Source organism: Hyperoodon ampullatus (assembly GCF_949752795.1).
Source record: "Hyperoodon ampullatus genome assembly, chromosome: 3".
Taxonomy (NCBI): Eukaryota; Metazoa; Chordata; class Mammalia; order Artiodactyla; family Ziphiidae; genus Hyperoodon; species Hyperoodon ampullatus.
Genome location: NC_136916.1, coordinates 6,627,293 through 6,642,750, shown reverse-complemented (window position 1 = coordinate 6,642,750; position 15,458 = coordinate 6,627,293). Strand labels below are relative to the sequence as shown.

The 15,458-nt window shown below is 37.7% G+C and overlaps 1 protein-coding gene across 2 annotated transcripts in view; it reads right to left on the bottom strand.

Moving 5' to 3' along the window:
- Positions 1-309: 309 nt before the first annotated feature.
- The window catches only part of MINDY3 (MINDY lysine 48 deubiquitinase 3), a gene marked incomplete at both ends in the record, with an annotated part of 96,085 nt that continues 80,936 nt past the window's right edge, over positions 310-15,458 (bottom strand). The window contains 4 exons of one of the 2 annotated variants that reach the window (XM_079698901.1): positions 310-459; positions 4,033-4,104; positions 6,892-6,979; positions 9,607-9,679. In XM_079698901.1, coding sequence (XP_079555027.1) covers positions 310-459; positions 4,033-4,104; positions 6,892-6,979; positions 9,607-9,679 — 383 coding nt within the window. The remainder of the gene's footprint in view (positions 460-4,032; positions 4,105-6,891; positions 6,980-9,606; positions 9,680-15,458) is intronic. The other variant, XM_079698902.1, reaches the window with a different exon arrangement.

The window sequence follows — 15,458 nt, the reverse complement described above, 5'->3', positions numbered from 1 at the left end:
TCAATATAAAAACGTTATAATATGATGTTTGATAAATGACCAAATTATCTGACTGCAACAGTGATAAACTTTGATTACAGCTTAGTTTTGCTAGTAAATTTCACATAAAGAGTTTAAACAGGGTAACCTTTAACTTAAAGCTTTAAAACAAATAATTTAAACATATCTTAAACACTGAAAATGTGTTTTCAATTGTTATCTACAGTTAATCAATGATACCAGTGTATAGCTTAATTGAGCCAATCGCCAGTCTTTCATCCCTCTTTCAACACCTGCTATTACAATCTTCCTTATAAATACTTCGGCAAATCAGTTTAGTGAAGGAGACCGATCTGTGGTCCAGAGTAATTCAATGTATGGCCATTTGGTTTGGAGACAGCGTTTAATAGGGGTGTCATCTGTCTGTAGCATGGGATCTTCAAAACCCATAACAACTGCGGTTCCTTCCACATACATTACCTGTTGAACAAAATAAAGCCACCAAGGTCAAGCAATCAATATTCTTAGCAAAGTCTTGTGAGGGATACAGCACTTTTCATAGGCTAGCAAACAGGGCACTGTGTACCGTTTCATATGGAACTTCATATCTAATTTTATTTTGATAGAAATTATAAGCTAGAATATCTGCTTCCTGATTAATGTGAAAATAAATCTGGAAACGAGATGGTGAAACAAGCTGAATTTAGATTATAAGATCATGATTTATAAGAAGCATATGCAAATCCCAAGAACATACTATTTCTGATTAAAGAAAAATCATTCTTCCAATAATATATACCCCTTGAATAAATTTACAATTTTCTTTATATAACAACATTTACATAGCTCCTATTGCTTTAATATGGAGGCACTCAGCTATATATTCTGAGAAGGACTTTATTTTCTACTTTCAATTTAAATGTTGAATTTCCAGAGCTGCAAGCAAACTGGATGTTTGTCAATGAAATTTTCTATTACTGTACTAAATACTTCTGAAATGCTGTTCATGAATGTACTTTGTTCTGCATGAAAAATCATGGAGAAAAAAAAATTAAAGAACGTCAGGTCAGAAACAAAAATCTCTATATGTAATAATGGCAATGACTATTAAAAAGATACACTGGCAGGTGGATATCAGAAAAGTTTTATTCTGATTTCTTTGAACAACTTTTAGAAGTCATCTGTGAAGTAACATACTAGCTAAAGCCCTAACTCATTATAAGCACCCACTGTATACATTAAAGCATTCAGTCATGAATTTCGTTTTGTAACAAGAGAAATTCTAACTGATAATTTAAAAGGAACAGATACAGACGAGTGCCCTCTTCCAAAGTATGTGTAATGATTTTTACACTCAGTGGCTGATACACATGATTGTAATTGCATTCTTCCAAGATAAAAGCTATAAACTATTTGACCAAGGAGCCAAGAGAAACAACCTGATTAGCTTAAGTTGGAGTCTCCTTAAAAAACATTAAATATGGGAATATTTTCTATTACTAGGCCAGTAATAGAATGGTTTCATAAATCTCCTTTCTTAGGAGGCTCTGAAGACATACTTTAACAAATACTTTTACTTTTTTGCATCTTTACTTTGGTTACTGTACTACTTTCCAGTTTTGGTGGAATAAATTTACTATTAAAACTGTAAGTCATGCTTTTCAGCTCTCCAAAGCAAAACTTTTTTCTGAAAAATTGTCCACGAAGAACATCCCTTGCTCATGGTGTTAGAGCAGACCTGCTTGGATGGAGTACCCCGACCTGCCGGTGTGGCCTCCCTGGCCTGTGCCCCCTGGTGGGTCACATTCCCTTCCGCTTGGCCAGCCTTCTGTTGTCTGTTTCCTCAGATATTTTTAATAGTACCTTACTCTGTGATCTACCAGATTTCTAGCTCCTGAGTAACTTTATGGTATACCTCTGCAACTTAATGGCATACATGCTTCGTGTTAAGATTGCTTACGTACTACTGTCATGTTAATAGTTCATCTTTGATTTCTGACCTCTTTGTTAGTATGTCAGACGCTTGTCATGAGCACGACTTGAAAACTTACTATATACAGGTAGCGTGGTCAAGCAGACCAAGGACACGATTGGGAATCAGGAACTCAGTTCCAATCCCTGCTCTGACAATGACTTGCTCTGTGACCCTGAGTGAGTCACTTAATCCGCCTGTCTCAGAGGCCTCATCTGTAAAATACGGATAATATTTGACTGACCTACCTTGCAGGGATTGTGTAGGCAAGTAACTAAGTAGTGACTATAAAGTACCTTCTATTACAAGGCTACATAAAACTTCAAAATCTAGAGGAAACACTCATTTACACATATGAGAACAGAGCATACAAGTTTGCTTATTGACAATTTATATTTTGCTATAGATATCAGTAAATCATTTTACTATGAAAAAGATCTTCAAACCTAATGTAATAAAAGTTCTAATTTATATTATGAAAAGTAAATTTTAGTCACAGGTTTAGATTTGCTCTAACTGAAATTATGCATCTAATATACATTATGATCTATTTTCTCTAGCCATCCTCAATTTAGATACATCTGAAACCAGTATGGGTATTTCAAATTAAAGAGGCATGTTAGCCACCAAATGTAAAATAGATGGCTAGTGGGAAGCAGCAGCATAGCACAGGGAGATCAGCTCAGGTGCTCTGTGACCACCTAGGGGGTGGGATAGGGAGGGTGGGAGGGAGACGCAAGAGGGAGGGGATATGGGGATATATGTATACGTAGAGCTAATTCACTTTGTTATACAGCAGCAACTAACACTGTAAAGCAATTATACTCTAATACAGATGTTAATCATTTAAAACGGAACCACTTGCTTCAGGACAATGGGGCCAGTTGCTGGCACTGGAAGAAGACACCCCTACCACAGTATTTCAAGAGACTGGAGGCCATTCATGAGGGAAGTAAAATAGGGGTTCAGCACCAACTGTCTCTATGGCACCTTCCAACTCAAAAGCCAGTGGGAGCTCCCAGCTGTGAGGGGTGAGTCTGTTGACGCTGCCGGGAGTCGCCCCGCTATCTGGGACACAGCGTGCTCAATTATCACACTTTCTGTCATCATTTGTTCAAGTCTTCCTTTACTCCCTTAGTACAGTTTTATAGTTTATTATTTTATTTGTATAAATACTTGTTTTTTTTTGTTTGGTTTCTGCTTTCTGAGATTTAAAAGTTATAGTAAAATAAAGGAATAACTTAAACTTCCGTATTTCCCCCCACATACACAAAAGGCATGTTAGGCTTTATTCCTTCTAATATTAGCTATATCTACTGTGACCGTTACTGGCATAAATGCAGACATAGGAGTTATATCTTACGTGTAGACAAAGCTCATTAATCAAAGAGGGTGAATTGGCGAGACCAAAGTTTTGATTTAAAGCCAGTGAGTATATCTGGATGTGAAGCACTGATGTGCCTTTGTCCATGGAGCAAAGCACAGTGGGTGAGCCGCGCGTGGGCTCTGAGGGGGACGCCCTCGGCTCCCGTCCCAGCACCGCCGTTTCCCGGCTGCCTGACCGCAGCAAGCTGCTTACCTCTCCCATGCGTCAGTTTCCTCCACTGTAAAAGGGGGATATACAGGCACTACTTACTTCATGGGATGGTGTTAAACTTCACATAAAACGAAGTGCTTAAGACAATTCCAGGGAAATGCTCAATAAATGCTAGGTGGTGTTATGAATATTAATTTAAATCCTTTAAAATATTTTTCTAAATCAAAAATCTCACTCTTACCCCTTCTTTCTCCATTTAAACGGATCAGTAACTTTCAGCACACTAAACTTGATTTAGTAATATCTACAACACCCAAGGGTAACAACATGTATGTAGATGGAGTTACCTTGTCCCAGTGACACTACTGCTCCAAAATTCCAATGAAGATCTCACTGAGTCCAGGTCTAAAATATGCTCTGATAGTAAAGAGACTCCTAGCAATCTCCTTCCTTAGGTGGCAAGTTTATGGGAATCAAACATTGTTATATACTCCTATATTTTATCAAGCCAGGTGAAGACAAATTACAACGTGAGTTATCATACCTTTTCATTGTAATTTGATTGCTTCAGTCCGTTGTAGTGGTAGACAGTAAAAGACTCTGGACCACTGGAACCCTGTTAAAAACAAAGAACAATTAAAACTTTAAATCTTTATATCAGGCAATTTCTAATAAGCAATTGAAAGTAAAATGGAAGTTTCTTAATTCCACATCCTTTGATTACAGAATCATCTGACAAAGCAAGATACTTAGACTTATGCAGTTAACTACCATAAAACCTAAAGGCTGAAATTTGCTTCTGGGGAAGAGAGTGGAAATTGGGGCAGTGCTGATTTTTATTATAAGCTCTTCTACAGTTTATATTTTTAAATACGTGCATGCATTACTGTAATTTTTTTTAAAAAAGGACACAGTTCTAAAATGCAAAAAAACTTCCTAAAATGTATCTCTGCTTTTTTTCTGCTTATAAATAATTTGTTCCTCTCAATAAATACAGAAAAGCAGTGATACCACTTTCACTCAGATTACAAACATATGCACCAATCCTTCCAATTCCATCCATAGTATCAAATTGGGGGTTTCCATCCCCATAAATATCTTCTGAATATTGTGAACTTTAACTGTGAAAAGGAAACATAGTGCTTAGAGACTTAAACAACATTCAATAGAGAAAGGAAACTGAATCAATCATTATCCTAACTTCCAGAGAAAGTGATCATGTCATTCCCACTGTTCTAACTTTGGTTCTCAGTTCGCTAAAGCTCAAGTGCACCTCTCTAAACGTAGCCTTGAAGGCCGTTAACGGTCAGGTGCCTGACTCCCAGTGATTCCCTTTAGTGCCTAGGGCTGAGTGTCCCCGTGCCCATCCCCCTTAAGGATCTTCCTGGTCATATCTGATTGTGACAAAAGTTGGGCCAGTGTCCCTCCTTGGAATTTTTCTAGTTGGAACCAAGAGAAGAAGCTCCTTTCCAACGAGAAGGGATGAGGTGGGGATGAGGCTCCTTCCAGGCGCTGCTTCCTCTGTCCTCCCGTGGCTCTGAGCTACTCCTCCCATTTCCTATCTTTCCGGCCCACGTCAGGCAGTTCAGGCTGGGATTTGCAACCAAGAATCCTAAACTACAGGACCTAACCTACCCTTCCAGTCTTATCTCCAACCACTCACCTTCCTGAATTCTGTTGGAGACAAGCATATTCCTCATCTTCCCATGAAGAGACCTTTGGTTGTTGGCTCTTTGCACATTTGTGATTTTTTAAACTCTTTTCTCATTTTTCAAGATCCGGTTCAAATCTTACTTTGTAAAGTTTGCCTTAAATACACTATTTGGGTTCCTTATTACTTTGGGGTCTTTCTAACAATTGTCTCAATTAATTTGTGAATCATATACTATTCTGCATTATCTCTTCAGTTGTTATTCTGAAAGACTGTTTACATTTTTAACTGTTTTCAACTTTTCATGTCTAAAATCTAAGCTCTCAATTTTCTGTATCCCCTTCAAATGCTTTACAAAACAGAAAAATCTAGAATTTATTCAATCATCTTAATTGTATACATGAGTCAGTGCAATTAGTCACTTAGATAATCTGGCTGTTGATTTGCAGAGTTAGTTAATATACTTTAACTTACAACATAAATATTTTACTACAATTGAATACAATTTATATCTCCAGTTCTAGAAACTAACAACTGATACAAAATAAATAGCAACGAAAGGTAGTGTAAAACAGTGGTTAAAGTACTTTGTCTCTTTGCTTAGATAACCTACACTGGATCCTGAATTGGCCTCGTGCTAGCAGTATGACGTTAAACCATTTTCCTAAGTTCTCTAATCCTCCGTTTCCTCATTGACAAAATGGGGGAAAAATAATACCTAATTTGTACGGCACATCGTGCCTGGGTGCATAGTACATGCTCAATAAATGGTAGCTGCGCCTGCTAGTCTTACCATAAACCATGCTGGTATCTGATGAAATGATCACAATACACCTGTCTAAATAATTTGGGTGAGTGGTAAAACCCTGCACTCAGATAGGAAGACAAGCCAGGTGCAGGCTGTAGAATTAGCCAATGACACAGACATAACTTGAGCATACTGAGACGGGTAAAGATAGAACCTTTTAACTCAGCTCCTGTCACAGCCAGTGGAAGGCATGTCCCAGCATGAAGCAGCACAGCTCCACTCCAGTAAAAGGCTTTCCTTTTTTTTTTTTTTTTTTTTTGCATTACGCAGGCCTCTCACTGTTGTGGCCTCTCCCGTTGCGGAGCACAGGCTCCAGACGCGCAGGCTCAGCGGCCATGGCTCACTGGCCCAGCTGCTCCGCGGCACGTGGGATCTTCCCAGACCGGGGCACGAACCCGTGTCCCCTGCATCGGCAGGCGGATTCTCAACCACTGTGCCACCAGGGAAGCCCAAGGCTTTCCTTTTACTCAACTAAAATTCTTCTCAAACTTAGCACTGGTAGCAGTTCGCACTACATACAGGCTCCTTTACCTTCTTTGCTAGTATTTAGAAAGTTCTAAAAAGATACATACCAATCAATTAACAGCAGTTACCCGAGAGAAGGAAAATGGGGGTGGGAGTGGTTTAAGAGAATCTTTCTCTCTTTACTCCACAAACTTCTGAATTTGAATCTTCCTTTAGAAAAACAATATCAATGTGTCTATATTGGTGTATATACTCTCTTCCACCACCCGTCCCCCAATCAAAGTTTTGCGTTGCTGTATGGGAACACACAACTCTTCTATCCTCTCTGTTGGGAAAGTATTTACATGATAATAGTGCTTTATTAGTCTAATATCTGCATGTTAGAACATTTTTAACTAGTAGAAAAAAATGCTGAAACAATCATAATATGATCCTCCCAATAGAACAAAACAATAAATATATTTCTTCAGCTATGTTACCTGATCAGGAAAAAATTCTTGAAGAAATGGACCCAATAATATGATTCCTAATCCTTCTGGATCTAATTTATTCTTCATGAGATTTATACTACGGGGAGAGAAAAAAGAAAAACAGTGGATACCAATGGGAAAAAAAAAAGCTTATTTTTCTTCTTTCATGATTAAATTACTAGTACTGTAACACATTTGACTGCCAAAAATCCTGACAGCTGTTCTTTTTAGACCCTTACTGACAAATACACAGGATGACATCTAATTTGCCAAAACTCGGTTATTTTTAAACCAGAGTAATCTGTTACTATTTAGAATTTAAATTATGATGATGACTTTGGAATATTGTTCCTTATTAGGTAAAGTAACTTAAAAACCCAGGCTTGTAAAAACAGGCTTTTAACCTCCCAAAGGCACAGTCTCTTTGCTTCATAGCTATGCCTGAATTTAACTATCAAAAGAGGCATTTAACTTAAAATAAACTTTTTTTTTTTTAAGCCCAAAGAGAAAAAGAAACAGCATGAAAAGCAGTGGTACATCAGATAATCAAAAACATCTCCGAAAAAGCTTACTTTCAAGAACCAAATGAGGTGGAGGCTTAAAATTCTTAGACAGTGTAAACTGAAGGTTAAAAAAGGTAAGATCATTCTCAAAGAGTAAAGTGTAGGTGTAACGATCAGGTGTAGCCGAGGCTGCTGAAAGGTATTATGCGTGACTAGAAAGAAGGCAGGGAAAAGTGGACTGCAGTTTGAAGAGAGTTTTAAAAATGAAAATGGTCTTTTCAGAAAATTTTCATTCTCCATGTTATCTTTCAAACTATAAGTGTCAGGTTAAATACAACTTCTTATACAGTTGACCCTTGAATAACATGGGTTTGAACTGCACAGGTCCATGTATATGTGGATTTTTTTTCAATAAATACATGTACCATAAATAAATTCTCTTCCTTAATGATTTTCCTAATAACATTTTCTTTTCTTTAGCTTACTTTAAGAATACAGTAATATAATATATATAACATACAAAATATATGTTAATAGACTGTTTATGTTACTGGTAAGGTTTCCAGTCAACAGTAGGCTATTAGTAGTTAAGTTTTGGGGGAGTCAAAAGTTACACATGCATTTTCATCTGCGCGGGGGTCAGTGCCCCTAACCCCTGTGTTGTTCAAGGGTCAACTGTACAACATGCAAAGGATATGACACTTTAATGGGTCTGAGTAATGCCAGGAGGTTATGACATGAAACAGAGAAAGGCAAGGTCATATTATATTTAATATAATTTATTAGTCCTTGATAATAAGGCCCTGTTTATGGGCCATCACATATTATAAATGTGACTAGACCAAAGGACCGAATAAATAACTCAGTGCAATCTTTCAGCTACTTCTAGAAAAACAATTTGACTCTACTGTGCTAACTTTAAAATTCAGGGTGTGTTATGTATTCTGATGAAACAAGGAAAATTAAGTAGATGACGTATAGGCATCTACATTAAGAATCTGAAACAAAAAACCAACTTTGCCTTTTTCCTCCTTTCCATCTTAAGAATTGTTAGTAACCAAAATTACCTCAGTTCAATTCCCTTTTGCATATTAGAGCAATGTAAACAAGGTCTCCACTTGGAAATCAGTTAAGAAATATGGTAGTTACTATTATATCATTTATTGGACTAGTTCAACTGTCTCTGAATTTCTCCTCTTTAAGTTGGAATCAACAATTATGTCTACTAAGTAAGGGTAACATCACAGTGCTAGGTACTGACATTGAGACATATTAATTCAGATGTGATTAGTTTGCAAATGTTTATATGTATTTCATACTTTCGAAGAAAATACACCCTAACTATTTTAAAACAGAACAGGATCAAGTTCTAAAAACTGTGTACCAATATGTTTTATGCTGCTTTTGCTGAATCCTTTCCTTAAATGTGTGTAAGCTAAAGTTTGTTCATTGTCAGATGCATTTTCAGAAGGGGGAAGAAACAAAACAACAACTGTGCAGAAAAAGGAAAACAGTGTAGATCAAATGTGATTTTTAAATCACCTATATTTGATCAATATATTATATATTTGATTACCATATTTGATCAAAAGATCTATCCACTTAACCAGAGAAATATTTTCCCATGGATAATAAAGATCCCAAATTTATGGAAGAAGTTATAGATGTAGTAATGTACATTATTAACAAAGACAATGACTGATATTAATGTTAGGCAATACTGAAAATTATACTCTGTAACATACTGGGGCCACTTACAAAGGTTTCAGATCATTTAGAATGTTCAGGGTCTTTAAGACTGAATGTCAGAGGCCTGCTGGTTATTTAAGCAGGATGACTAGCAATATAGACATTCTACGTAACTGTCGCTACTTTCACTGAAGGTACTAAAGACATGCACAAAATTTCAAAATATGGAAGAAGTTTCACAGTGAGAAAAAACATATTTAATATGGAAGAAGGCATTTATATTTTTAGGACCCTTTTAAAAAAACTAGACCATAAGTGCAGAGTGGAAAAGGAAGCTCATTTTAAGTAAGTCAAGTCTCTGCTATAATACTGATTGGTCTGACTGCTTCCTAAATCGTTGCTTAATATAAAGTGCTATGCTTTATATATGCATAAACGCTTAGATTTTTAAAAAAGAGGCAATAATGTGTGTATAATGTTTTACATTTAACAGAATCAGAGTTGGTTAAATAATACTTCGTATGTAGCTTACTATTCAGGATCTGAAACAAGGTCCAATGCTTTCATCACATCTTCTAGAAGTGAATCAGGTATGAATCCATTATCTGGAAAAGAATTACAGAAGCAATTTGGATTAAGTTTACTTCAAGAAATGCTATTATTGCTGCTCAGACAGACTCCAGCAAAGAAGCACATAAGAGGGATACAAAGAATTAAGAAACAGCATATTAAGTTTACTTTGGGCACATTATTAGGTACTCTCTTAGTTTTCTTGGGCACATAGGCAAAGATTTATTTTCAAGGTTAGTTTCCTAATACAAAAATGAACCACATGACTTCTCCCTGAGAACTCCAAGGAAACCTGAAAGCCAAATTACTTCTTAAACAGGCTTACAAATTTAAATGATACAAGTTTTTTTCTACTTAAGTTTTTAAGTTATCCAATTAAAATAAACCTTTATCAGTAAATTCTTTTGTCGCAATGTTATTTTAGCTTCTTGCAAGAATGTTCATGATCCACTGTTATTTAGATCTCTGACAATATACGATCAAGAAAAGATATCTCTTGACTTACATCAACAGACCTGATTTAAATAAAAGCCATAGATTTAATAGCGAAAAAAATTCAAAGTTGGAACGCAGAGTAGAATCAAATGTTGATGCCGAGTAGTTTATGGAAAATATTCCTTTCCTTGGGCTCGATGAGGAAATAGCATTGGTAAATGGCCCGAACTCAGATGATGCAATAGGACGTGACACACACAAAAAGCTTGTAGGGCAGTTTGAAATCACAGTACTTATAAACAAGCGACTTGTTGATTCCCTTAAATGTACAATGGCCCGACTTCCTCCACCCCTTTATTCTTTCCTGAAGACTGTCTCAGCTATAAATCAACTTCCAACACAATAACCGTTTCAGGGATTAGGATAATTAAGGGGGAAAAAAAAAAAAACCTTGTCCTGCAGGACAAGATGCCCGAAAGCCCCGCTTCTATAAATCAAACTACAGAACAAAGTGGAGTGGCTCTTTCTGCACACATCGTGTGTACCATCAGCAAGGAAATAAAGTTAAGATTTTTTTTAAAGTCTTTTCTTAAACCTCATAAGCACATGCTTACCCATGTGAAGACAGATTGGCTTTGACTAAGAGGCTAAGAATCATGTAGGATAATTAAAAATTATCCTAAATATAATTTTAGAAAGTGAACATTTAGAATAATTCCAGTTTGTCAAGTTACCAATAACTGAAGGTATAGAGAATAAAACAACTTGAAGGCACCTGTGAAAAATATTCAAGCTTTGTAAAAGCCTAAGTTTGATGAGTCTGAAAGGTAGAAAATCACTCGTTTTGCTTAGTTAGGTCACAGCTGAAAGCTTAGCGTTTCCAAATGTAAAACAGGCGTTATCTGGCTACTGGCAGTCAGGAACAGTTATCTGGATAGGTTGCTATGTTTATGGGCTATCATGGGTATCCACTTGACAGAAGCAGTGTGTATTACAATATTCCTCTGAAGCTCTGAATGGTAGGCAGCCTTATCTCTTCTTACTGTATGTAACCCGAGACTCGGCTCCCATCCCCAGAAAGGGCTAATGGGCTGTACACAGACACAGACAGCAACTAGGGAAACAACACAATGACCTCCTAACTCAAACATGATTAACCTCAAGCTTAAACATTCTGACACATTTTTAAGGGGCCTAAGAGATTTACAACTTGTAAACACGGACATTCTGGAGTACAGCAATGACTACACCAAGCCAGTGACTCTAGTTTTTGTACATACAGTATTTTATAACTGGAGACTGCAGAATCGTTTTTTTCAATACCTCAAAGACTTTTAATACACCCAAGATTAGAAGAGGAGATTTGGAATTAGTTACCTTTTTAAAACACTGATTTTGAAATTACTTTATTCTTTAATAATCATACCTGTCAAGACAAATTCTTTAGAAAAAGCAGCCTTAAGTCTAAGCAGATCGAAACTCACGCCACCTAGTATTTAGTCAGCTGGTTCCTCAGAGAATATGGAAACAGAGACACAATGATAAGAAGACCTCAATACCAACAGCAGAGGAAATCTGAGCATACAATTTGTTGATTGCTCAAGCCAACCTAAGAAGCACCAAAGGAAAAAGTAGAACTTGAATGCATCGGTAATTTAACCACATGAATATAAAATGGACTGGTACAGGCTTTCAAGCTCAGAAGAATGGGGAGGATGGGCGGGGAGGACAAGGGGGCAATGCCCAAGGCTGTGACGGTACGCGACTACGGTGTCAATATTCACATACAGTTAAACTGTGTTTAAGACATTTGAAAAGGAGGAAAAAAGCTGTTCGTTTATAAATTTTAAAAAGAGGGTTTTTTTTGTTTCTTTAAAACCCAGTAAACAGATGGCAAGAAGCGCCCAGCTCCTAGAGCTCGGGAAGAGGAACTCTGCGCAGAGCAGCGCTGGGTAGGGGCGCCACGGTGACGTGAGTTAGCAATTTGCTGGGTAGGGGGACCCGTTCAGAATGGTGAAGGAGTCAGCTGGCCTCGAAGGAGAAGGAAGGACCCATCGTGATTCCCGTTTGGAAAGACGGGTTGTGGGGGGGAGCTCGGCAGGCCTCCTAGCAGAGGCACCAGCTGAAGGGAGAGCTGCGGGAGAGAGCCGGGGTCAGGAGGCCACAGCGGGGCGAGAAACAGCGTGAGAGGAGGTGGGGGCCCAGCACTGGGGACCGTAACGTTTTCAAACCCCTGTAGGTGAGAAAGAGTACAGTTTCTTAGGAACAGAGGAGACAATCAAGATCAAGTTGAGGAGAATTTAAATGCTGTGGGTTTTAGTAAAAAATTAACAAATTAGTTTATTTTTACTCAATGTTGTATCATACTTTACCTAGCTATTATTATTGACGATTTAATAACATATCCCTACAATTTAATAGAACTCTTAGTGAAAAAAAGTATGTGGCTTTTGCCCAGAGGCAAGGTTAGGGCATTTTCGTAGTCGCGCTTGCCCTGGTCTCCCTGCTGCTTCGCGCCTCTGGCCCCGTAAACGGAGGCCACGGACAGCAGGGAGGCCATGACCTGGGGGCCGAGCACCGAGCTTGACACAAGTAGCTGCTCAATAACATTTGTTACATTCAATTATTCAAGCGAATCCTAACTTCAGATTTCAGGCACCATGGTTCAACCAAAAACAGCTCTGTGAATTGTACCTAGGAAGTTTACAAAGAAATGAGTAGCTGCTTTATGGCCTGTCCTGCAGAACCACTTCAATTATGTGATGGAAAGTTGCAAACCAAACCACACACGGTGCACAGGATACAAACAAACTATGGCTGGGGCAGCAGGAAACAGTGATGAGAACGGTACAGCAAGGTGAATGGCAGCGACGGAAGGGACGCAAAGGTAGAGAGAAGACAACGTGATTTAAAAGGAAGAGAAAAGACAGAATTAAACAAAAGGCAACTTCTAGATAATGTCTAAGGGTGGGTGTATACTAAACTATCTACAACAAGTAAAATTATTCTTAAAGATTCAAAAAATGTACCACATTGAAATCATTCAGACAAAAGATGCTATCAATATATTTTAGCAACCTAAAAAGAATACAAGGGCTCTTTAAAATCAAAATATATATCCCTTGTCCAAACAGGGTTGGTGAAGTCTACAACAGGGCGGGGTGAAGAAAGAGAATAAGAGGGAGAGAGAGAGAGAAGAAAACAAAACAAACCCCATTACGGGTGATGCTAAAAATTTCAAATATCATCTGTGTAGAATTCAGTTCTTTGGAGATCACTGAATAAGCTCTATGCTACACAGTTTTGGATTTTTTTCTTTTTTAAATAACAGTATGGTCAACTTATTGAGTACCTGAATAATGATGTAAAGTAGATACAAAGGCCTTACAGCTGAGGAAACTGAGGTTAAGGAACTTGCCCAACATCACATAGCTGAGTTTACAGAGGTGGGATTTAAATCCAGGTTGTCTGATACCCACTGGAGTGCTTTTAGCATTTTAGAAAGCCGTTTTCTGGAACCTGGAGGCACTCCAAAATCCCTCTCTTGACCAGTATCTTTGATCACATTGCTCAATCACCTCTGTCCCTACTCTTTTATTGTTGTTTTTAAAAATGACTATAAAACATGTATCTGAATACAAACCAAACATCCAAACTTTCCCCCACAAAGGAGATGTAAAAAACAAAACGAAACAAAACAAAACATAAGAACAAACGCCACCCCCCAACCCAAATCCCCAGGAAACAAAACTATGGACTTTCTCTAAAGCCCACATGTAACACTGTATATAGGGCCAGTACCTGATTCTCTTTAGGATCTGAGCACACACACTAGTGTTCATTTCCATTTCTGAATTTGGGATTCTTCAGTAAAGGGACCACGTAATTAGAGATAGTATGTCAAGGTCCTGCTTGAAATTAAAATTCTGGAAGTATTAACAAAGGAGAAACTAACAGCTAAAAATATATTTTTGAACTTATTTTATATGTATGCTTGGCGTCAAAATAATTATTGAGCTCCTTAGATCCTAAAGACTCTGAAGTAGAGACTAACTACTCAGTGGGAATGACAGTCAATATCATATCCTTATTCCAATAAATTAAAAATAGTTAAAAGTAGACAAAGAGGTTAAAACACAGCTCTTTATGACCTCAGCCTTTTAAAAAGGTACTGGTAGTGGAGAGGGGGAAAGACTGCTCGACCTTCTGGAAGAACACCTCGAATCTGGCCTCAGTTCTCACAACTAGGCATGCAGCTCTGAAGAAGTGACCTAAACCCTCACAAGGTTGGTTCTTCTTAAGGACAAAATGGTGCTGGTCATCCCTGCTTATCTCCTAGGTTTATGGTAAGGTTTTAATGAGACCATGCAGGTAAACTGCTTTATAAACTGTGATGTTTCATGCAAAGGCCAGCCATCATGATTATTACTATTCTTAGACAGGTCCTCAGTTACTAATGGTCTTTTGAAACCTAAACCTGATTTATAAGTCACCTGTTTAGAACACTGAAAATACAGTCTCACGGAGGCAATGCTGTAAGTGGTGATTAGCCTGCAAGTGCATTTAATTCATAATATGCCTAAAGCAGGCGCTAACAGTGCTGATTACAGGTCCACCTACCTGACAGGCACGTGCAGACACCAGGGGTGGGAGCGAGGGTGAGGTGGGAGAGTGAGACAGACACCGAAGTACCCACGGGTACCAGAGCCTGAATCCTCTTTTCTTTAGCTTCCCTCTAGGTCAGGTTTTCTACAAATATTCTAAAGAGGGGGACAGAGGGCAACTGTCACCACACCAGCCTCTGCTAAACGGAAACTGGAACTACCCAGAAACTTGTAAGTACTGTTAATATAGTTTCTGAGAAAGCCAGATCTGTTCAGATCTTGAAATAAAAGTGTGCTATGTTGGGGGAAGGGTGAATCAAATCAGTAAATTAGCCGATTAGTTTGTGACTAAAAATGAAGAATTTTCTATTTTTAATCTTTCAGCTTCCTAGAGTGGACTGTCTATAGCTAAACCATAAACTGATATTCAAATGAGAAAGTGGAGTTTATTTTCTCCGTAAGTCATAGACAGAAAGAGATAGCTTTTCTGAGATGACCGAACAAGTTTTGTTTGCTTCTTAACAATTCAGATTATAGTCCTGCTAAGTTGTCACACATAAAACTATATAGATGAAAACTAATTTATTTAATCAATAATTTTCTCTCTCTAGTAAAAACACAGCAAATTTATTTTCATATGTATTGCTCAGGACTCAATTCTGAAAAACTGCCACTGATCACAAATTATGTTTTAACATCGCCAATAAGATAGTCTAATTTTCCTTGTAATTTAGTAGACAAAATGGAGCCTACTACCTCATTAATGATTTTAAAA